The 22,500-nt window shown below is 39.1% G+C and overlaps 1 protein-coding gene across 4 annotated transcripts in view; it reads right to left on the reverse strand.

The window, feature by feature from the left end:
* Positions 1-2,722: 2,722 nt before the first annotated feature.
* LOC137992732 (multiple C2 and transmembrane domain-containing protein 1-like) overlaps positions 2,723-22,500 on the reverse strand; it is a 23,935-nt gene continuing 4,157 nt past the window's right edge. For 2 of the 4 annotated variants that reach the window (XM_068838223.1, XM_068838225.1), the window contains 15 exons: positions 21,470-21,692; positions 19,766-19,877; positions 15,743-15,872; positions 14,826-15,009; positions 13,017-13,251; positions 12,670-12,818; positions 11,822-11,924; positions 10,758-10,934; positions 10,232-10,351; positions 9,150-9,275; positions 7,042-7,107; positions 6,237-6,343; positions 5,516-5,625; positions 4,679-4,776; positions 2,723-3,331 (listed from right to left, as the gene is read on the reverse strand). In XM_068838223.1, the coding sequence (XP_068694324.1) occupies positions 3,272-3,331; positions 4,679-4,776; positions 5,516-5,625; positions 6,237-6,343; positions 7,042-7,107; positions 9,150-9,275; positions 10,232-10,351; positions 10,758-10,934; positions 11,822-11,924; positions 12,670-12,818; positions 13,017-13,251; positions 14,826-15,009; positions 15,743-15,872; positions 19,766-19,877; positions 21,470-21,692 (2,000 nt within the window). In that variant the 3' untranslated portion in view covers positions 2,723-3,271. Of the gene's footprint in view, positions 3,332-4,678; positions 4,777-5,515; positions 5,626-6,236; positions 6,344-7,041; positions 7,108-9,149; positions 9,276-10,231; positions 10,352-10,757; positions 10,935-11,821; positions 11,925-12,669; positions 12,819-13,016; positions 13,252-14,825; positions 15,010-15,742; positions 15,873-19,765; positions 19,878-21,469; positions 21,693-22,402; positions 22,466-22,500 lie in introns of all 4 variants that reach the window. The other 2 variants (XM_068838224.1, XM_068838221.1) reach the window with 2 other exon arrangements.

A 22,500-nucleotide genomic window follows, 5' to 3' on the forward strand; every position in this document is an offset into this window, starting at 1 on the left:
TCACGCAGTTGCTTTTCAATAATGTCACGTGGACGCGAATTTGAGCAGTGATTGGCTAATGGTTTGTTTTGGTATTGGTTATCAAAATTGATAACGATCCTGGACGGATAGCTAATGTTATTTGTTTCAATAGAATGTTTCGCTGGAAAAGGTTTTTGTGAGATTTTCCGGCCTTTGTGAATTCATTGTGTTGTGTAATATCCGAGCTCAGTAACTAATTTGCTTAGGTGGGTTGAAATTTGATATACGCGAGCAGTTTTCGTAAAGAAAATTTTTAGTCGTGTTCTTTCTGGCAAATGATTAATAGGTAGCCATAGTTTTTGACGTCAGAAAAAGATTTGTTTTGAAGTTTATTTGGGAAGCCAACAATATTTCCTTTACTGGTTCCTGGTTAACACAATTTATTGCTACGACTTACTAGTGCGAAAATTGTTTACAATACTCGTTAACACGAAGATTTTTTCAACAATATATCGTTTTAATCTAACCCGATATCACTCAGATAGTATTTATTAACCATTTCCTTCGCCTTTGTTCTTGTCAACATTATGATATGCGATAAGTATATATAATATAAGTACCTATATTATTTCTAGGCTTTTTACTTTTTTTCGATTTTTATATTTTCGGCATTACTCCAGGGAAAATCCAGTTTCAGCGCCTTCAATACCACCCAACTCTGTGCCCTCTGTTTAAATCGGTTTTATACTTCAAACGTTTCGCCGTTTAGAAACACATATGCCTCAAGAAGTTATTTCCTGATTACATTATCTATCGAGGCATGGCTACACCTTTCTTCTTCTCATCATATTACCGTACAGCGAAAAAGTTTATCCGCATCAAAAGCAACATTGGTTTTCTACGAGATTGCAAACGTACTCATAATCTTCATTCACTGACGAAGCTCTAAACGGCGAAACGTTTGAAGTATAAACCCGATTAGAAACACATATGCCTCAAGAAGTTATTTCCTGATTACATTATCTATCGAGGCATGGCTACACCTTTCTTCTTCTCATCATATTATCGTACAGCGAAAAAGTTTATTCGCATCAAAAGCAACACTGGTTTTCTACGAGATTGCAAACGTACTCATAATCTTCATTCACTGACGAAGCTCTAAACGGCGAAACGTTTGAAGTATAAAACCGATTAGAAACACATATGCCTCAAGAAGTTATTTCCTGATTACATTATCTATCGAGGCATGGCTACACCTTTCTTCTTCTCATCATATTATCGTACAGCGAAAAAGTTTATTCGCATCAAAAGCAACATTGGTTTTCTACGAGATTGCAAACGTACTCATAATCTTCATTCACTGACGAAGCTCTAAACGGCGAAACGTTTGAAGTATAAAACCGATTAGAAACACATATGCCTCAAGAAGTTATTTCCTGATTACATTATCTATCGAGGCATGGCTACACCTTTCTTCTTCTCGTCATATTATCGTACAGCGAAAAAGTTTATTCGCATCAAAAGCAACATTGGTTTTCTACGAGATTGCAAACGTACTCATAATCTTCATTCACTGACGAAGCTCTAAACGGCGAAACGCTTGAAGTATAAAACCGATTAGAAACACATATGCCTCAAGAAGTTATTTCCTGATTACATTATCTATCGAGGCATGGCTACACCTTTCTTCTTCTCATCATATTATCGTACAGCGAAAAAGTTTATTCGCATCAAAAGCAACATTGGTTTTCTACGAGATTGCAAACGTACTCATAATCTTCATTCACTGACGAAGCTCTAAACGGCGAAACGTTTGAAGTATAAAACCGATTAGAAACACATATGCCTCAAGAAGTTATTTCCTGATTACATTATCTATCGAGGCATGGCTACACCTTTCTTCTTCTCATCATATATATATATATATATATATATATAGAGAGAGAGAGAGAGAGAGAGAGAGAGAGAGTTATATATATAGTATGGTTATATATATAGTTATATATATAATAGTTATATATATATGCAGTTAGTTATATATATATAGTTATATATATATGCACTATATATATTTTTCGCCTCGCCTCGCCCCAAACTTCAATCAGCTTTATCGTCCAAGATGGCGACACAGTCTTCACTTCTATGTATCTGTTGGCGTTGATTTAGGGCACTGACAGTTTGATTAGGATTACCAGAAATAAACGTTTTCCATAGTTAACCCAAAAAGTCTAGGCACAGGACTCGAACCTGGGGATGTCAGAAACCCCTTCACAATACAACTCAACCACCATAACACAAGTTGCGAAAACGTGATTGTCTTTGACAAAAGGTAATGCTTTCCTCCCTAACTAGTTGTGAACGCTTATAAACACTCGCCAAGGAACAATGCTAAACAGCTTAAAGGTCGGCTTGGAAGAGGCAAATACATCGTTATTTACAAAAAATTCGATGCCTTGATCTTCAGTGGCAAAGCGGAAAAGAGTACAGGTTGAAATCCAGTCCAAGGATATATGCTTCTCTCTTTCATTTGTTCTGCTACCACACGTCAATTCAGGGCTAATAAGGAAACATCGATGACCGATAATTTACGAGACGTTATCATACCTCTGCAGGATACTGAAGGCCTAACTCAAAGAACCACCACGTTCTCCTTCGGCTAGGACCCTTTGGTGCGAAATTGGTGCGTTACTGGTAAATTATCCCAACTTAAAGCCTTTACTAAATTTGACTTACGACTACAAAGGAAAACAGACAAAGAAGGTAATTGGCATCAAAACAAATTTAATGGGAAAAAAGCTGCTGATGAAGCTTAATTATTTTATTGCATCAAGCAGCTAACTCAATTTGAAGTACTTTCTTTCCAAGCCTATAAAATCAGCCAAAAAATAACTATTCTGCAAGCCTGCGTAAAACACATTTTACTTAAACCTTCGTCAAATAAAACGGTGCATTTCAAAGGATATAAAAAGGCGAAAACATTTGTTACCTTGTGCAGATTGCATTAAACAAAAAATCTAAAATTCCCCATCCTTTAATTGAGCCCTGTATGCATGACTAAAACCCCGGCTGTTAAAATTCAATGGCTCAAACATGTCTTCAAAGGATAATAAATACTATACAATTAAATAAATACAATTAAATTCGCTATATTCTTTGATTGCAAATATTCTTTATGCTAACTTCTGTCCTAATACGTTCAGACATTCCACGAGTATGTCCATGAATTTTTCGCAAGACTCGCCGCTGACTAAACTCCACTTTTCTCTCCCCAAGTTATCTTCCTTCTTGCTTGACATTTTCTTCTGATATACTAGCCATCAATCCTCTTAAGCCGAAGGGATGGGTCTGTTTTGAGCACCTTTTGCTCTTTCTATGGGAAAAAATCAGAGGAAAAAAAGAACATAAACTTAATTCACAATCACCGTTACTGAAGAGAGAAAATGATCCTCGTACTTATCGGGTCGATTTAAGCAATTGCCTCTTACAGACACCTGAACAGTTCAGCTGGCTCCAACGGAATTCGAATGCATGACCTCTGCGAGACGGTGCAACGCTCCACCACTTGAGCTATTAAGCCACACACTTGGGAGCAGGTCAACTTGTTGGGTTCACATGTTCCCGTGAAGGGACACGATGAAAGAAATGTACATGTTTTTTTAAGTGCGGGTTATAGACGAAAGATTGAAAGTGATGCTTGCACTTATCAGGACAATTTAAGCAATTGTCTCTAACAGACACCTGAAAAATTAAGGTGGCTCCAACGGGATTCGAACTCATGACAGTGAGACAATTGCCAGATAAGTGAGAGTATCATACTCTCCGGTTTTCGTCTATACCGTCGCTGCAGTATGGGTCATGTGACCAACTGCAACCACGCTGTTTTCTTTAGAAACATGAGAGAGAGAGACACCAAGAATTTAACATCATCATGAATCGATATAGGAGGAAATGAAGTTCACAGCTGAAAGGGTTATTATCTATTCAAAAGATCTACAGGTTATCATCTATTCAAAAAAATCCCCTCTTTTCATTGCATAATTCCCGCCACTTTGGTAGTACTGAACAAGTGGTGCCAGTCAATTAGCCGTCATGTTACATAATTAAGTTCAACAAGTGACATCATGATGATGTCACGCCCAATAGCGCATGGAGATATTAGCAACAACGACGCCTAAGTCAAGAAAACGTAACGTAAAAATTAACAAGAGATCGGCCGTACGTGTTGGTGGATAACCAACAAACTAAAAGCCGACGCCCCTGATCTTGATCTACTCACATCTTTGCGCTGTGTATAATGGCAAAACTTAGAACTGGGACAGCAAAGATTTCAATGTGACAATGTGAGAATTGTAGGCACTGCTGTTTTCTTTTTATTGGTTGACAAACGAAAGCACCGTATATTTGTTTGGATTATTTCCGCGTTCGTAAAATGTATATGCTTTGATTAAAAATTTACCATCGATTCTCAATTTACAGTTCTTTCGCTGTTATTGAAATTTGGTAAAACGGTCCCTCTGGGGATTGGTCGAAAGGATTATGTTCAGAAAAATATGTCGAGGAGAATATGTTCTCTTGTTTTGCTATTATTATTAGCTCGCACTCCACTGTTACAATCGCGGCCGCCACAAGCTCTTAGGCAATACGTAACAGTGAGGTTTCCGTAATGAAAAAAAAAAGGCCGAGTTAACAGCCAAATTCGTCCGTTAAAAATTCTTACCACTTCAACATCTGATGGAATGCGCGATAAGAAGTCCATAAGCTCGTTGTTATCCACAGCATTTGGTTTACGGATTTTCTTTGTGAACTTGTTTATTCCTATTCAACAGTTACCAGGAACACTATATTAGAACTGAATATTACGAAAAAATGTACATTTGATTTTACATTGGAAGCTACTATGAGGAGATTCAAATGGGCACGATTTATACTAGTAACGGATGAACATCTGGACAAATCCCCCTTTTTGAGAAGAACATAGGAAACCATTTTTAGCGCGCATTAGATCTCGTGCATGCATAAACACGCACAAAGGGAAGGATCGTCCGTTCAAGCGAACTGTACTCGGCAGTTCGTCTGTTATGACTGCCAACCGCAGAAGTTTCTCTGGATGGAGTGGTGCGCATTTACACGAATGCAAATCAGCCCAAGTCCATCGGTAGCAGGCTGACGACCCGTCTCTTGTACAATTTCTTCCAATATCGCGGAATGTCGCAGTACTGCAAACTAATAATGAGGTAACAAATCCGTCCTTCGTTTTTTGTGCCGTCGAGTTTTTAAACCGTTATTCTTCGCGTCTGCAAAGAATTAAGGCCCTGGGATCGCTTGAAGTTTGCGGCGCGTATGCCTTTGCGTCGGCAAGCGGTGATGTAATAAGTACACACGACAATATATTTAACTGTTACATTAATCCAGTTTGTAAACAAGACCGCCGAAGGCAATGTTCACTGAGTGAAAGACATGAAACTGAAATCCTGGAAGATAAATTTTCGGACAACCTTGGCTTGTAAAATGAAGGTAATAAACATGACTGGCACGCAGTACAAACAATTTTTACCCCAGGCAAGCAGCAAGAACTTCAAAGGGACAAGGTAAAGGACAACTGTTCCCAGCGTGAAGATAACACACATCAAATACGAACAGAACGGAACAGTCCAATTGAATGTGCTGAAAGAAAAATAAATCGACGGTAAGTCCTTGCTTGACAAGAAAGGTGAGAGGGGAATGGATTATCGAGCTAGAAGAAATTAAGATTAAAGGAGTCTTGGCTTAAACGCACTTTGGTCTCTGTCACCATGTAAAGCCGCATCAAACTAGACTGATATTTGACCAACACATTTTCTCCTTGAATTACAACTTTTTAGCATTTATCTGATTGGGTCAAGTCGCAAAGATAAAGTTCGCACTTTTTTCCTCACCAAAATGTTCGAACCTAACTTCAAACCACATTATTTGTCAGATCATTCACTAGTGGTAAGTTTTAATAAGAACTAAAACTCAAAGAAGACGAATCGACGTGAACCATTAGTTGTAGGAAAAATCTCTAAGTACCAAGTAGAAACAAGCCTCTCGTAGGAGAGTGGAGAGGGAACAAACACAACTCACATGACGTCACGTATGGGAATCGAACCCGGGCCACATCGTTGGGAAGCGACTCAAATGAACACTACAAAACCCTGCTCTTCAATATTAGAAGTTAGAGGAGAAGGTGCTTATAATTACTCTTGTTTTACTCTCGAACAAATTCTGAAGTGAACTTTATTGTAATTCAAACTTACTTTTTAACTCTTTCTCCCATGGAAGCCACCATGTCCAGGGCGTTTTGCACCGTCTGACAAATGGATGTTAGCGCTGCAATCTTCTCTTTAAAACTTTTACCTTTGTCCTAAAACAACAAACATCAGAATCTTTATGTTAACACCTTTTTAAGTACGGCATTTCATCGTTACGTGGTTTGATCTTTCGATGACACTAATTTGAATGAAAAAATCACTGCTTCGCTACAATGAAATGCACGTTCACGAACTGCCCTGTTAAGTCTTTTAAGTTACTACTGTTAATGTTTCTATGCTTTTGAGGAGAAGAGTCAGAGGGTCACTTTAATAAACATAATGATCTCGAATCTAGAAACTCATCAAAATAGGAGTGCATATTAGGCAGCGTTTACACGAACGCTGTGCGTTCTGTTTACACGACACCGATCGAGACCGTTGGCGAAACCCGGTCGATTTGAAAACGTTTCCAAAAGTGGAGCGTCTTCAAAACGATGCGGTTTCATCTATCGTGTAAACAGTGAAACCGCATCGATTTGAATACAGTCACTATTTTGGCGCTGGATTTGCATTGTTCGATTCAAAATGGTGAATTTAGCACGTAGTGGAGCGCTCGCTTATACCATCACGACTTTGATTTTCTGGCGAAAACGATTCCGTGTAAACACGCGATTTCGAAGTAACGAAACCGTGTCGATGTGAAACGGCGTTCGTGTAAACGCTGCCTTAATTGTTTCGTTTTAGGAAATAAGCCGTTTGTCTTTTTATCTTTTATGAAAGTCATTCACAAAAAAATTTATTTGTCACTAACCCCTTTTTTTCCTTTATCTTCCTCCTCATCTTCTAAGTCGTCATCGTCATCCACTGGAGCTCCTTCCTATAATATTCTCAAACTCATTAATAATTCATAGCCAATCGGAGTACCCCATTTTGGTCAGGTTCATATACCTGGATACCCAGTGAAACTAAAGATCAAGAAACGCCCGCGTTAGTACAAAAACTGATCAAGACACTTGAATTTAAATGAACCTTTGTGCTAATAAGCCTTGGGGAAAAAAAATTACATTTAACTACCCGCACACAATGCATTTTAAATTTCCCGAATATTCAACATAAAACTTTTGCAGTACCTTTTATGATCATTAGTGTCCAGAGGATTAAGACGAATTTGGAGACTCAATAGTTCAGCGAAGATGTCTGCACTCAGGCTTGAACCTTGTGTAGTTTGTAGTCTTCGAAAAGTCCGCCGCAATCTTAAACCGATACTTGTACCTCTCTTAACCTCAGCCATTCGGCGAAAATGTTCACAGCCCAAGTATTTTTATATTAAGTTGAAACTGGAACGGAGTTAACTGAATAGAGTGTAATGTTAAGTGCTAGATTTCAATCCCATATGAACCATGTGAGCGTTAGCCCTACAGATGGAAATGGGCCCACACAAGGACAGAGAAAAACTCTGACCAGGGTGGGAACCCTTTAAAATATAAGTGCTACACGGCCAACGTTTGTATAAACGTAACCTTTCCTTGAAACTGGAACGGCCTCGTTAACCGAATCACTAGGGAGCTTTAGCAACGACAACGGTCACAGCAACGAAAACGTCACACATTTGTATATTTTGTACGCAAAAACGATAGCTTTGCACCCTCTGCACGTGCATTTTTCATTTTTGTCCATTTCTTTGCCGTCGTCTGCAAAAAAACGTGAAATTGCCAAATTTGAGGCTTTATGGACAACGTCAGCACTTCGAAATAAAATTTAATTTCTCCCCTAAATAGCCCTTATATTCACGGTAGCCACCATGTTGGTTTTCAAATTGTCATGACAACTAGCCATGTGTTATGCTGGGGGGCAAACATCGGAATGAAGGCAAATTGCGGAAAATCGGCTCGTCGAAATATTGAATTAACATTGCTAAAAGTGCATTTCAGAATTTAGAATTAAGTACCTTTTATAATAATTTTATATCTTTTGATTGCCTCCGACATTTTGACTTTCTACTTCGTTATATGCTCATTTTTCACTAAAATACACCGAAGTGACTTGTGTAATCATTCTATTTTACTACTTAGGTGATAAACATTGAGTGAATGTGAAACATATCATCTGTGTAGCTAAGATGTTCGTTATAACCTCTCGAACTTGTGCTGTTTGCCCCCTCAGAAGTGTGTAGCTAATTTGCATGATGAAGGCAAATCCAACATGACCGCTATCGTGAATAAGGTCTATTAAACGCCGTTCATGAGGGTTTCACTCCTGACAGACTGCGACACCTTTGTCATATTAAAAAGCTTGGAATAGTCTCGAAGTGATTGCAATAACGTGAATTTATGTTTTTAGATGACGTTCTCGTTACCCTTCCCGTCGTCGTTGCTAAAGCTCCCTGCTTCCTTAGGAAGACGATTTTGGCAAGCGAAAACGACGTGATTTCTGTCTCGCTCTCCATCACGCGCCATCACGTAAATTTATTCAAAAGTTCTACCTTTTAAAGTCATCCAAATAGTGAATATTCATTTCCTTTACAAACTACGAAGCGCACTACTCTTGTTAAATTGTATGGGGGGGGGGGGGGGGATTCTACAGTACAAGCCAAAGTTCTTCCCCGCTCAATATGTAATATTCACCTTTGTTATTTTGTTTTGGCACATACTGTTAGCTTATGCACCTAAAACGAAGTCGGTTAAGAGTCGTTTCCTAGGTACTGCTCTTAAGATAATCCCCATAATAATTAACCAGTAAGGGCCTGGTAACAACGAGTTGAAAAATGAAATATTGAAAGAAACAGCGAAGCTCAACAACGTACTTCAAAATCCGAAAATTTAGTTCAGTGTTTAAAAGGAAGGAAGCATGTGTGTTTCCGGTAAACAAGAGCCTTGAAGACTGTTTTTAGCTGGTAGAAATTGCCGAAAATCAACTTACCTGTTCCTCTGGGTTCACGTTTTTGTCAGCAAGCAGCATGCACATCACATACTGCTTCAGAAATGTCAGCAGCAGTGTCAAAGGTATGATGTAGAAGTCAAAATTCAGGCATAACATTATGTAAATCTGAAAGGCAATGTAAACAACAACAACAACAACAAGCTTTATTTCCCTAAATATGTATTGTGGCTACCTGAAATAACTGGAGAAATTAAAAAGGAAGGCAATCCTATGAAAATAAAGTCCTAAGGGTATCAGCAATGCACAGCTACTTAGTGCATCCATGGTATCAATTTGCGATTTACTGAGCCAACTTTTATATCTTCACTTATTGCCGGGCCAGTTGTGTAATGCTATCGTTTATTGTCTTATGTCAATGTCTTGAAGACAAATCTGGAAAATCCTTCTTTTGTCGACCCGCACCGAGACCATGAATTGTTTTGCAGTTAAAAATGCCGGGTTTTTCACGGCAATTCTTTAAGGAGAAAAGGGATCCGATGTTGTTGGCATGTAAAAACGTTTGTACCATCTGCTAAGACTCGATTGAAAAGTAATCAAAGTGAAATCCTTTTTTTTTTCCTAGACTTCTGAAATAAATCGTTTCTCCGAAATGAATATCACAGGAAGGTTCTGAAAGTATTTTTGGTTTGAGTGATGCCATGCATGTTGCAGACGTGTAATGTTTGCATTTTACGAAATTCATTTCAATGTCTCATGACCTAATATAACTAATTTGCGTTTCACCCCTGTATCTACACATCTCTTGATGCACGCCAGCGAAAAAATTGAACGATTTGAACGAGTCGCGAGAGTTGTTCAACGCTTAAATCATCCGCCATTTTGACACACCATTCGCCTTGGTCATGGCTCCGTCAATCTTAGTAAACCCTCCTGCCATTTTCACTCAGTAGCAAAAGGGGTGTACCACAAAGGAGCAGCGTTAGCGCAGTGGTGGAGAACTCGCCTTCAAGTCCGGAGGTTTTTTTTTCCACGGTTGCTCGAAGTGTGCTGCTTTGATCATTATTCGATTTAGTTAAGAAAATATAAGACGCGGGCATTTGAAAGACATGACAGATACTCACAGCAAAAGCAAAAGCGCTCCTGAACTTGTACTGCCAAGTGAACAGCGATTGGACAAATGCCCCAGTCGATACCAGACTTGCAACAAGCTTATTCACACGATCAATGTTACGCTGCAGTAACTGTATATGAAAATAAACCATACAGGTCACATTGCCGCACACAGAAGTAACTACGTTTATCATACAGTTATTTTTCAATTTTTACTTCCCTTCCAACCCCACCCACCCCTTGGTCAACATAGCTCTAAAACGGAGCAGTGAAGTACCACAAATAAACGAATTAAGACAAATTTAATTAACATTACATGTACATGCAAAGGTGGGGGTAAAATATATTTTCTGTCGCCTTATTGCGTGAAGATTGCGTAACTGTAAGGTAGTTTTCTACGCCAAAGTTAGTCGAAAAGGTCAACTTAAGTTCTCCCAAAGATAATAAACTGACGAAAGATTGGAGCACTAAAGTACATACAGCAAATAAAAATAATGTCTCTTGTACTGTAGTTTTATTAACTCATTATTTTCTTACCGCTCTCTTAAACTTCGCGGGTTCAAACATGATCTTGGGGTCCCTGGGGTTGACAGTCCTAACAGCAGCTCGTATTGGATTATACTCCACATCAAGAGTCAGGATAAGGTGACCTTTAGCCCTTCGTTCCAGGCTCTTATCTTTCAACTGGTACAAGCGCTTCTCACCGGGGGTAACCTAAGAGGGAATGTGACAAATACTCTAGCGGTTTAAACTGACATGATCAAAGATCTCGCCCCGCCTAAAGGACAAAACTATTAAATATTACTAGTAGTAATCTCAGATTATTGAAGTCCGTTCGACAGTCCGAGCGCTTCCGGAGGAAATGAGAAGGGTAGGGGAGGGAAAGAAACAAGTGAATTAGTCTGCCAAGTCATTTTCGTAAATCCTCCTAACCAAGGCCAAACTCTTTTTGATGTCATAATAATAATAATCATTATAATTACAATAATAGCTGTTCAAGAGTCATTTAGGTGAGATCTTGTGCATGTTTCAGTGATGTTTAATTTCTATTAGTTAGAATGTGGTAAGCCGGGGAATGAGTTCAAGTTTCAAGTTTATTTTTTTGCCTCAGTACAGAGCATAGCATTTAAAGTATTTAAAAAGCTAATGGGGAGGAAGCTCAAAGGAAACCACTGGGCTTATAAGAGATAAGCAAAAGGGTACAAAATGCAAGATCTCCTGTATCAAATAACACTGTGCGAAGTATATAGTACGTGTGTGGATTTTCACAAAACACAACACAACACAAATTCTCGGAAGACTTATCGTGCCTCATTCGAGGCGACTCGAAAGTCTAACTGTATTCGAAGATGTCATTTCAAAGGAAGCACTTTCTCCACTGTTAGTCCAAAACCGTATGAGTCCATCCGGAGATGAACCTACGAAATCCCGCTCGGTAGACCGATGCTCAACCAAATGTACATGTTGCTCCTGAATAACTTACAAAATGTTAAATAGCCCACTCTATTCTTAGGATCCTTAACACCGAACACATAACAACCATGGCGTAAATTCTCTTATCGATGAAAGAAACAAACCAAAACGCATGATCCTGTCTATACCTGCAGCAGCGGAATGACAACTCGACCTAGAAACTCTGGGGCTCCTCTCTTGTCTTCATCAAACACAGTAACGTCAAGTACATCATGAATATCGAACACTGTCCTATAAAAAATAAAGGACATTCGAGCCCGATTATAGCCTCAACTGGTCATTTTTATAACTGATTTTAGCCCAGCTGATTTAGACGCGCAACGCCCTAACATCGTTGGGCCTACGATATAGAAGAAGAATGAATATAGCAAGGACTAAGTTTCCGATAAATCTGTCGTAAACTGAACATATATTTCATACAGAAATTTAGTGCAGGAAAGAGCAAGGTGCAAGATTTTCGACATAATTATGGACTGCAATTTCTCTTTATTCGGTAAGGCAAATTGGATTTCAAAATTAATTCCAGTTTTATATTTTCAGATGCTCTAAAATCTGACAAAGATTCCAAGAGAGAAGTACTTGAGGCTTCACCATCCAAAAGTCATTGCGGTAGACTGACTCCTGGATGTCACTACAGTACCAGTCTCACCATATCACGGTATCTATTTAATGTTAAATGCATGTAGGTTCCTTAGTAGTATGTTAAAGCCATCTGCAGAAGAGATCCTTTATACTTTGACTAAGGGCAATGTGCAAATGCTAGATAGAAATGCAATGCATGCGTATTTTTGCGTTTCTTCGTTTCGATTGCCGCAAGTTACAAGTTAAAAAATCATCTGCTTGAAGGAGATACCTTACTGATAGACTTCTCTCGGACGTCAAACCGAATACTTGAATGGTTTAGATTTGACCGAATTCAACAGCAATCAAAAAGATTAAGTTCTTGCACCTTTCTGAACAAATCAGTTAAACTTACATTTCATATACTTTGTCCCAAGCCGGGTTAAGAGTCTTGTACAAAGTTGGTGTTACTAGCCGCTGATTGTTGAGTTCTATAACCGCAAATGGATCACTAGTGCCACCGATGTCCGCTGATGCCAACCCAACTGCACGATGAAGTTTCACCTACCATGAATATTTAAAAGTCAGTTACGAGAACCTGAATAGCTAGTTTCAATTCACAGCTAAATTCAACATTGGTCGCAGTGCTGAGCGTGTTGTGTCAACAGTGCGCTAACGGCCCGAACAATGCAAAACTTCGGAAAGTATCGCAGCTCTTAAGTCGTCTAGAACTCAGAAGTTGTGCAAATATCAGAATGTTACCTGCAGCCATCCAATTTCTTTTATCTTCTTTCCTGTGTTCTTTACGGTGTACTGTTTGGTTATTTCCTCTCGTTTTCCCGGTTTCTCTACAAATGTATTCAAATCTGATTCACAGCCAGGCGCATCCAATCCGGTGATTGACAGATGCATAACCACAATGCCTGCATTATCCTCGAGTGCAGCCTCGATCTTGTGAGACTTTTCCCGTGCAAGCGTTGACAAGTCGATTTGACACCTTCCAATCAAACAGTCAAGAGTCAACTAGATACAAAGAATATTTAAGCCTGGTTTTCGCTAGCGACGCAAGCACAAGTGCAAGCATAAGTAGCTTATGCTAAGTGAAAACGAACGTCGACGTAAGCATCAAGATCAACCACGGCATCCGCCATTTTGTTCAAATGCTCAGACGCAGGGAATCTGGAACGAGTGCTTTAATTGGCCAGACGTAGCAAAAATCCTTGTGCTTATGCTGCGTTTGGTTTTCACACGACGCAAGCATAAGCTCAAGCACAAGGAAAAGGAAAACAATTGATATTTGTGCTTGTGCTTGTGCTTGCGCTTGTGCTTATGCTTGCGTCAACCCGGTTTTCACTGTGAAATAAGCACTCCATAATATGTACTTATTGACTGAGTGAGAGGGCGGGACGGGAAAATATTTGGCCCGAGGTCATGGCGTAAGGAGCGAGCGCAGAGAGGTCCGTGCGCCAGGACCAAAGTTGTTTTAGTTCGCATCTCGCGCGCGCTTTCATTGCAAAACTATTGAGAAAATCCCTGTATGAGGGCCGTACGCGATCCTAGCAGGGCCGGACGGCTTTTTCCGGCCCTGCTCGCGCCATCGCGTACGGCCCCTCATACGGGGATTTTCTCAATAGTTTTGCAATGAAATCGCGCGCGGGGCCGTACGGGTTATATAATATTATGCTTGCGCTAGTGCGTGCGTCGCTAGTGAAAACCAGGCTTTACTACACACAACTGTCTTTCTACTTCTCTCAAGGCTCATCCACAAATTATCTTTGTACGCACGATGCAAGGATTCGCCTTGATATGTAGAAACACTTTTTACGTCAGGAAAATAGGATACACTCAGAATGGCATTAATTGCACGAGTGCAGCTGAAGCTAATATTGTCCGAAAGACGCTACCTATGCTTGGAAATGTTCTCATGTACGAAGTTTTGACACCTCCGATTAGTCGCGTTCGTTAACAAGATTGATTCCATTGTGCGACGAGGCAAAGTTGGGTAATTAGGTTGCGCCATCCAGCGTTTGATCTTCTAGAGAACTCTGCCGATTTTTTTTCTTTTGGTTATCGTTTGTTATTGTTTAAATTAAAGTCCTGAAAAATGCAAAAACAGTCTCCTGTTCACAAAATTCATGAGAAGTCATCATCGAGAAATCAATTTGCCCATTAATGGAACATGCGCCAATCTCGATCCCACGAAACCAATGACTTACACCTAAGGGGAAGAACGAATCAAAACGTTTCCATCAACTTCGCGATTTCGTAGCGTTCGGCTTTCTTCAATCTCTATAGAACGCTCGAACATGATGAAGCGAATTGGAATGGAATAGCACTTCGCACGAGTTAACTACTGCGGTTTGGCCTTGAACCAATAGCATGAGACGCCTCGTACGTCTCCGTTTTCACCAGTCCACGAAGCGTTTCCGCTTTTGATCCCTTTTTCCAAAGATGTTTCAATCGGGTTTTTCGGGCGTTTAGTGTGGAAGATAGGCGAATGCCCATTCAATGAATGTGTCATTAAACGAAAATACAACATGAGTCGATTTAGCAATATAGATTTGGCCTCACCTTCCCATGAATTCATCCTTCCTAATGTCTCTGTCCCAGACTGTGACTTCCAGCATCATAGGTGAGTCTGGGTAAATCTTCAAATCAAACTGTTCCTTCCACTGTGGATTCAACGTCTCTTTGCAGGCTTTTGTTTTGTACTTTTCATTTCCCAGTCGAAAACGGCAATAAGGATCACTAAGACCTTCGGGATTAAAAACAATTTGCATGAAAGCCCGTAGCACCAAAAAATCCATGTCGATATAAGCGACGATCGAGCCGTACATGCGATCGAGCAATACATGTACGAACATCCTGTATTATTAGACATATAACCATTAAATTGCCGGGGGAAAATGGCCTCAATAAAGTTGATAAAATCACCACACACAAAAACAAGGACTACTTCTGCCAGTACAACCTGGCATACAGTGTGCAATCATTCCGTTGAGCCAATGTCGTGTCGCACTATTCCTAGCTGTCTGGCGTCAAGAATATACGTTGATGCACACTGGTAGCATAGCTGCAAATCGAGAAAGTGCTAACTAGAGCGTCCGTTTATTGGAACTCTCACAAACCCGCCACATTATATGCAAATGTGTTTGTCTAGATGGCAGTTTTGTTTATCAACTTACTTTGATAGACCTAATCGGCTAACTCAATGTTGTACCCAATTCAAATCTCCCGGGACTAAGATTCTTTGTGTATTGTATTTGCATGATAGTGTAGCATTCATATTTAAATGATATGGAAATACCTCGAACAAAACGTTTTATTCCCAAAGGGTTTGAATTGGGTACAACATTGAGTTAGCCGATTAGGTCTATTGTTGCAAAACCCATTGAAAGTTTCATCATAGAATAAGGACAACACAACAATTAGAATAAGAAGAATAAGCTGTTGTGCCACTGCACTTAATGTCCCCATAACACACACACCTGAATCATCCATGGGTATCATCTTCTTGCCCTCAACAAGTATAACAGAAACCAGTCCATCCCACAGCTGTCCCTTGCCCGGTTCTTTGGGTGGTTGACCTTTCTTTGAGGTCGACGCTCTTTTAGCAATCTGAAAATGATAAAATGAGACTGACGACACAACCCAACAAGGATTAACAACAGAAAAGGAAAGTGCTGTGGCTGCATGTGCAATTAATTGTCCTATAGTCATGCTCATGCCCTTGACAAGCTTCAAAATGTTTGTAAACTTGTGACCAGCAAGTTCGAACAGTAGAGTAATCGTGTGCATTGAATAAGTTCCAGAACTCAATACTAAGATATGTCTGCCACTACTTCACCATAATTCGGGCTTGATGAAAAAAGAAAACATTTTCACTACATTGGTTAACAATAATTATTAAATTCTCAACCTCGGATAATGCATTTCGCGTGCTCTGATTGGTTCACTCAATCTCGGTTATCAGCTCATATACCTTGGTTTGACCTTATATGGTAAATGATTGCGTTAAGCGTTGCTAAACTAAAAATGTTTTCGTCGGAATGCCAAATTTCTCTCTGAATAAAGCCAAAAAGGAGAAAAAAAAACCTTTTTTGTGGAAAGTTTGGATCAATTCCGACGTTTAGAAGTACGCGAAAAGGCAAGAAATGTTTTTGTGATGAGCCTGCGTCTGTCTGACAACAAGGTATTACACAACATCGCATCAGTTCTCATCAAGTTTTTCTATTTCGCTCGGATTAGCTCGCTTTTTCCGCTCGTATTTCGTACTTCCAAATTTTTTGGAGTTGAAGGAATTTAATAAAACAATTATTCCATTCGCGCTTGTTGGATATGAGACTGGTTATAGCCAACTCGGCGCTACGCGCCTCGTTGGCTATTTACCATCTCATATCCAACGCGCGCTTATGGAATGATTGTTAATTATTTTGTTCTACGAGCGAACGTACGATATGACATGCTAGTTGGCTATATTCAATCTCACAGCAACTAGCGCAAATTGAATAATTGTTCAAATATCAGAAAATTCTGCACGTTTGGATGCCTGTCAATTTCTCTTTCAACCACGACACGGGGCAATCAGAAGGTATACGAGCTGATAAGAGAGATTTTGTGGGCAAAACAGAACGCTGAAACGCAACATCCAAGGTTTAAAATAACCAAACTACAAAACTGTAAAAATGTGCTGTTCGCAAAAAAAATTTCCGTGTTTCCATATATTGAGCACGATAGATTTTCATGCATATGAATGGCTTTGTCGGCATGTTGAAAGGTGACTCTATCAATGTGGTTTTGATCTTATCTTCGAACATCTTAATTTGGAAAGACACTTTCAAATATGGATCGATATCATCATATGATAATGGCGTCTCTATGGTATTGACCAAAATTCATTCCGCAAATTCCCAAAGTTGATATATTTATTTCGCTGCTTCTAGTGCTGCTCTTAAGGAAAAAAACCCTTTTACCATTCAATAAATCCGTGATGGTAGAAGTTTATTCGATAATTATAGACCTTGTTTTCCCCCACATATTTATCAGAAGGCAGAGCTGTCTTTTTTCGACAGAGGGCCGGCTTTATTGGGGCGAGTTGAACAATCGCAAGCTAACCGCGGTACGCAGCTCAGCAAAGAATAGCACAAAAAAAATCTTTTTTTTTTGCGCTTTTTTTGTCGGTCGTTTCCCCTCTTGGCAGATGAAAACACGAACAGAATTTGGCCAAAAGCAAACTTCTAAACCTTAAGCCTGCTAAACATGTATTCAAAATCCCTTGTCTCTCGTCAGTAAGTTCCGCGTCAACATTGGGTTTTCAGAGATCTATCGCTTGTCCGTTAATTACAAATTGGACGTCCTCAAGGTGTGATTTTTAAAATGTCCAAGGAGTTAAAAACAGCTTAAAAATTTAAACAGCCAAGAGAACGTCGTCTTAAAATATAAGCTCGCGTTATTTCACTTTCGGAACTTGTCGAACTGAAATAATAGGGAACGGTAGAGCAGCGGTGATCTAACCCGAAGGTCGTGGGTTCAATCCCCACCCTGGTCAGAGTTTGTCTCTGTCCTTGTGTGGGCCCTTTTCCATTAGTAGTAACGCTCACATGTTTCATATAGGGTAGAAACCTAGCACTTCACATTACATTATATCAGTTAAGTCTGTTCAAATATAAGTGCTACAAGGCCAACGTTTGCAAAAACGTAATCCTTCCTTGTACTTATACATGTTTATTGCCGTGACTTTAACATCTTCAGTTCCCACGGCCTGCTCCCGTCTGGGCTTGTAGCTCAGTCGGTAGAGCAGCGGTGATCTAACCCGAAGGTCGTGGGTTCAATTCCCACCCTGGTCAGAGTTTTTCTCTGTCCTTGTGTGGGCCCATTTCCATTAGTAGGGCTAACGCTCACATGGTTCATATGGGGTAGAAACCTAGCAATTTACATTACACTCAGTTAAGTCTGTTCAAATGGAAGTTCTACTCGGTCAACATTTGCAAAAACGTAATCCTTCCTTGAAATAACAGGGCTTAAGGGCCCACAGACGGATTTTTCGCGCGTTGCTATGGAAGTGAAATGTTACATCCGGTGACTGACGTCATCATATCGTGCGCTGACCAGAAAACCCACCCACAATCAAAAGTGACCACACGAACAGTTGTTTGCATCGAAGGTTTTTCCTCGCCCTTCCTCGTGCTCGTTTTCAGATCGACTGCGCATGCGTACACGAACTGACTTCCGGTTTGAGAAAAAGCGGTCTTTAAATTAATTTTTTTTTTATATGGCACGTTTCACCCCCAAATACAGAATATAACTAAGCACTGACTTTTTCAAATCATCTTTTTTGAAAATGTTACGGGCATTTCAGTATCGTTTATCTCTTTAAAAAGAATATTTTTCAAGATAAAAAGAAAACCATGCTTGGCTGGATGCAAAAACCAATACAAATTATCAAACCAGTGATTAAATACCCAAATTGTGTAGCACATAGACAAATTTAGAGTTTTCTTTTATTGGTCACGTGACCATGGGCGTGGCATGATGACGCCATATTTAGACTCATTGGTTTACAAAAGTTGGAAACTGACAAAAATAATGCCAAATTCTCTCAAGTTACTTAACCATTACATCCTTAGCAATGCATCCCAAAAAACACGTCAGTAGGCCCTTAATTAAGGAGAGAGAGAATCGAAGAGAATGAGGAGGACTTTCGCCACAAAACCAAAAATTCGTTTTTTTCTTCGTGGTGGTTTTCAAAGAGATGTCGAATGCAGGTATAGTCTAGAGCGAACAATCGGTATTCCTCATCAAATATGCAAGTTTCTGGATTTTTTTTAATGACGTTGGGATTGCCGCCATCGCATGAGTTCCCCATCCTATTTTTTAGTCATGACTCGTTACACTAGCGTTCAAATCTACCCTCACCAATAGTTCGAAATATTCCTCTCAATGGGTACCCCTTATTGTTGAAAACACGGATTTAGTTATTATGAGACAGATTGTCTGATTGAAGAGTAGCATCAGGAACATTCCCCAGCGACCAGCACCAGCATTACAAACTGTAGCAAGTGTGTCCAGTTATCAAAAAGTGTAATATACACTAGTAACCAGCCAATAAAGATGACACTAGGATTGTCCTCACAAAATTAACAGTACGCAGTGAGATACATTTTGAACCACGGGAGTGGTATTATAGAGCCACCAGGTTTCAGTGCTTTAACTGATATGAGTGAATATGTGGGTATCATATTTACCATTTCAATTTTCAATTCATTTTCCACAGTGACGACACCTACAAATTCCAATTTGGAAGGCCACCTGAATAGTGTAAGCCAGCGGTTACTTACTTAAGGCCACTTTCACGATAATAGCCCTACACTCTACCACAGTTCCCACACTACATCATGTACAAACTGTCTCTCCCAATAAACTTTCCACAATGTGTACAACATTAGCGAAATTCCCGGACCACACTCCTCCATGGAAACCCTAAAAAGTTGGTGCAAACAAAATCCACATACCTCTTGCCTGTCCTCAAAGTTCTTTGGCTGAACAGTGAACACAGCACAGATTTGACCCAACTTGTCACTTCCACCATCAGGGTCTTGAAGATCAAGAATCATTTCTGTTGGCCTGGATTGAAAGTGAAATAAATTGCAATCCAGCTTAAAAATGAAAACATACTCAACTTCACATTTAACAATACATGTAATTATCATTGGCCCATGCTTTAGTATGCATGTATCAAGTTTAACAAATGGAGGAAATTTTGAGAATGCAAGTGCAAGCATAGCTTCAGGTCCAGTATAGTTTCTCAAATGTTCATTACAAAGATAATTATTCTCAAGTACACAATAACTCGCTCTATGCACGGTTCAATGAAATTATTGGTTAACAATGTTATCGGTGCATTGTCTGAAGAGCAGGAAATGAGATGAATTTGCTTATCAAATCATCAGCATGTAGTCACACTACATGGGATTGCACCTCTGGATAGTACATCAGTTGAGAACTTTTACCTACAGCATTAATGCTAGTGAAATTTTCACACATCAGGGAAGCCGGTTGCATGCATCTCTGCTAGCATTAAATTAAGTTCCATAATTTGATTTACATGTAAATTAATTTATAATTATACATTTACATCAGGACAAGGACCCATTTATAGCTCTGTGAGGTAAAAAGTAAAATTCCCATGTTTTGCAAGCAAGGCTTGCGGGCCAACTTTACAGAATAAAGAGACATTGCTGTATTTACCCGTGTATAAGTCGACCCCCTCCCCATTTTTGATGGCAAAAAACGCAATTTCTTAATTTCTTTGCTAAATGTTACTGGGACACTAATCTTGTATTCCTCGATTTCTGGAAAAAAATCAGGGCCTCAAGCGCTTAATAGTTTTGTGGTTCAGCAGTTGTTGTATATGCGGGCATTTTGTCCTTGAGTTTCGAAAAAGTTCTCAGAAAATCGAACATGTAAACCTCAAACAAACCTGTTTCGTTGTTCAACGATAAAGGGCTTTAGAGGATAACCACAACATCACAGAAGCAGGAGTCAATCTTTGAAAATAACTTGCGAACGATGCGAAAATGTGCAAGGTTTAATTGGTCCTTGACTTGTAATTTCTCACATGACAAACAAAACAAAACTCATAAACCAAACAATATGAAGTTTGCAAAAGCACTTAAATCAGCCAGGTTTGTATAAAGAATAAAAAACAATCATTACCAACCAGCATTTTCACGCAACACGAGTGACAGCAAACACGAGGTATTGCGCCAGGTTACTAAGCCGTTGAACGATCGCGTTTATTTGAAGAAACAAAAATGCCCTTTAGAGCTTTCCACCTTTGGAAATCAAAAATTTCCAGTGTCTATTTAATATTTGTGCTTGTGAGTATCTTCAACATTTAGATTTGGACAAATCGTTTTTCATTTCAACTGGAATTGCTTACATTCATTTTGAAGTCTTTTGTCATTCATTTTGAAGTCTTTTGTCGGCTTTTGTCCACTGCGTTCGTTATGCCCAAGACAACATTATTATGTTAATTTTGAATAAATTACTTAGCTGGAACTTGGCTCAAAATCTTTGACCCGTGTATAAGTCGAGGGCGATTTTTGGAGCTTCTTTTGAGGCCATAAAAGGTCGACTTATACATGGGTAAATACAGTAATTATTTTCTTTCACATAAGCAGCGTACTGAAAGAGTTAAGAATTTTAAAACTTACTTCTCCACTTCAAGCTGTGACAGGTCCACAACAGCTCGTCCCATAGGATCATCATTGCCAATATGATCAAAGTCCAGCACTTTCAAGATCAGAGGAACGGTTATATCCTCAATAGGGACACAGAATTTCTCATTCCATTGAGGGTTCAAGTTCTTAGGCACTGTTTTGCTCTTATAAATCTGCTTTCCATCAGATTTAAATTTCACATAGGGGTCACTAGTGCCTAAAATTGAAAGACCAAAAAATGTGTGTCATGGTTAGTTAAGTGGCCGGTTGGATGGCAACATTTAATCTCATCAAATATTCCAGACATGTAGCATATCAAGACTCTTATAAAACTCTTTTCATGACATTCACTTTTATTTGTTAATTATTGTTTAAATCCAGACATGACGTACTTGCCCTACCACTGTGCAAGTATAATTTTAGAATTTGTAAGTTACAATGTAAATTTAACTTGATGTTATCACAAAAAAATTATCAGTCATTTTTTTCAAAAAAAGTAACATTTTATAATGATCATTTCTTTAAGTATTTTTATCATCATTTTATTTTTCACTACAACATATTTTGTTATAAATTTATTGTTTTAGTTGGTTTAAAATACTTTGTACTTAGCTTTTTTAACCAAAGCCATTCAAAATCTTGTACATCTGAGCTTTTGTCAGACCATGACCATCAAATTTTGCAACCTGTTCAATTTTTTTTGTTTTCAAACTTTGGTTCTGACAAGAAGCAAATTAAAATGGTTGCTCAATAATTACAATGGAGAGAAGAACGATGTACTGTATCATCATGGCTAATGGTATTTGAAGGTACATGAAAGTGGACATGACATTTCCTTAGTTTATTCTTTGTATTCATTTAGAAAGTAAACAAAAGATATTAAGGTCTTCAAAATCATTTAAACCTTGTTTAACAGTTTAATCAAACCTGGTGCCCTGGTGATGGGTTTAGTAACAGGCTTTTCATGAAGAAATTCCACGCTAAAAGAATCTAATAAAATGATGACATATCTACAGTTAAAGACT

The sequence above is a fragment of the Montipora foliosa genome, chromosome 2 (assembly GCF_036669935.1).
Source record: "Montipora foliosa isolate CH-2021 chromosome 2, ASM3666993v2, whole genome shotgun sequence".
Classification (NCBI taxonomy): Eukaryota; Metazoa; Cnidaria; class Anthozoa; order Scleractinia; family Acroporidae; genus Montipora; species Montipora foliosa.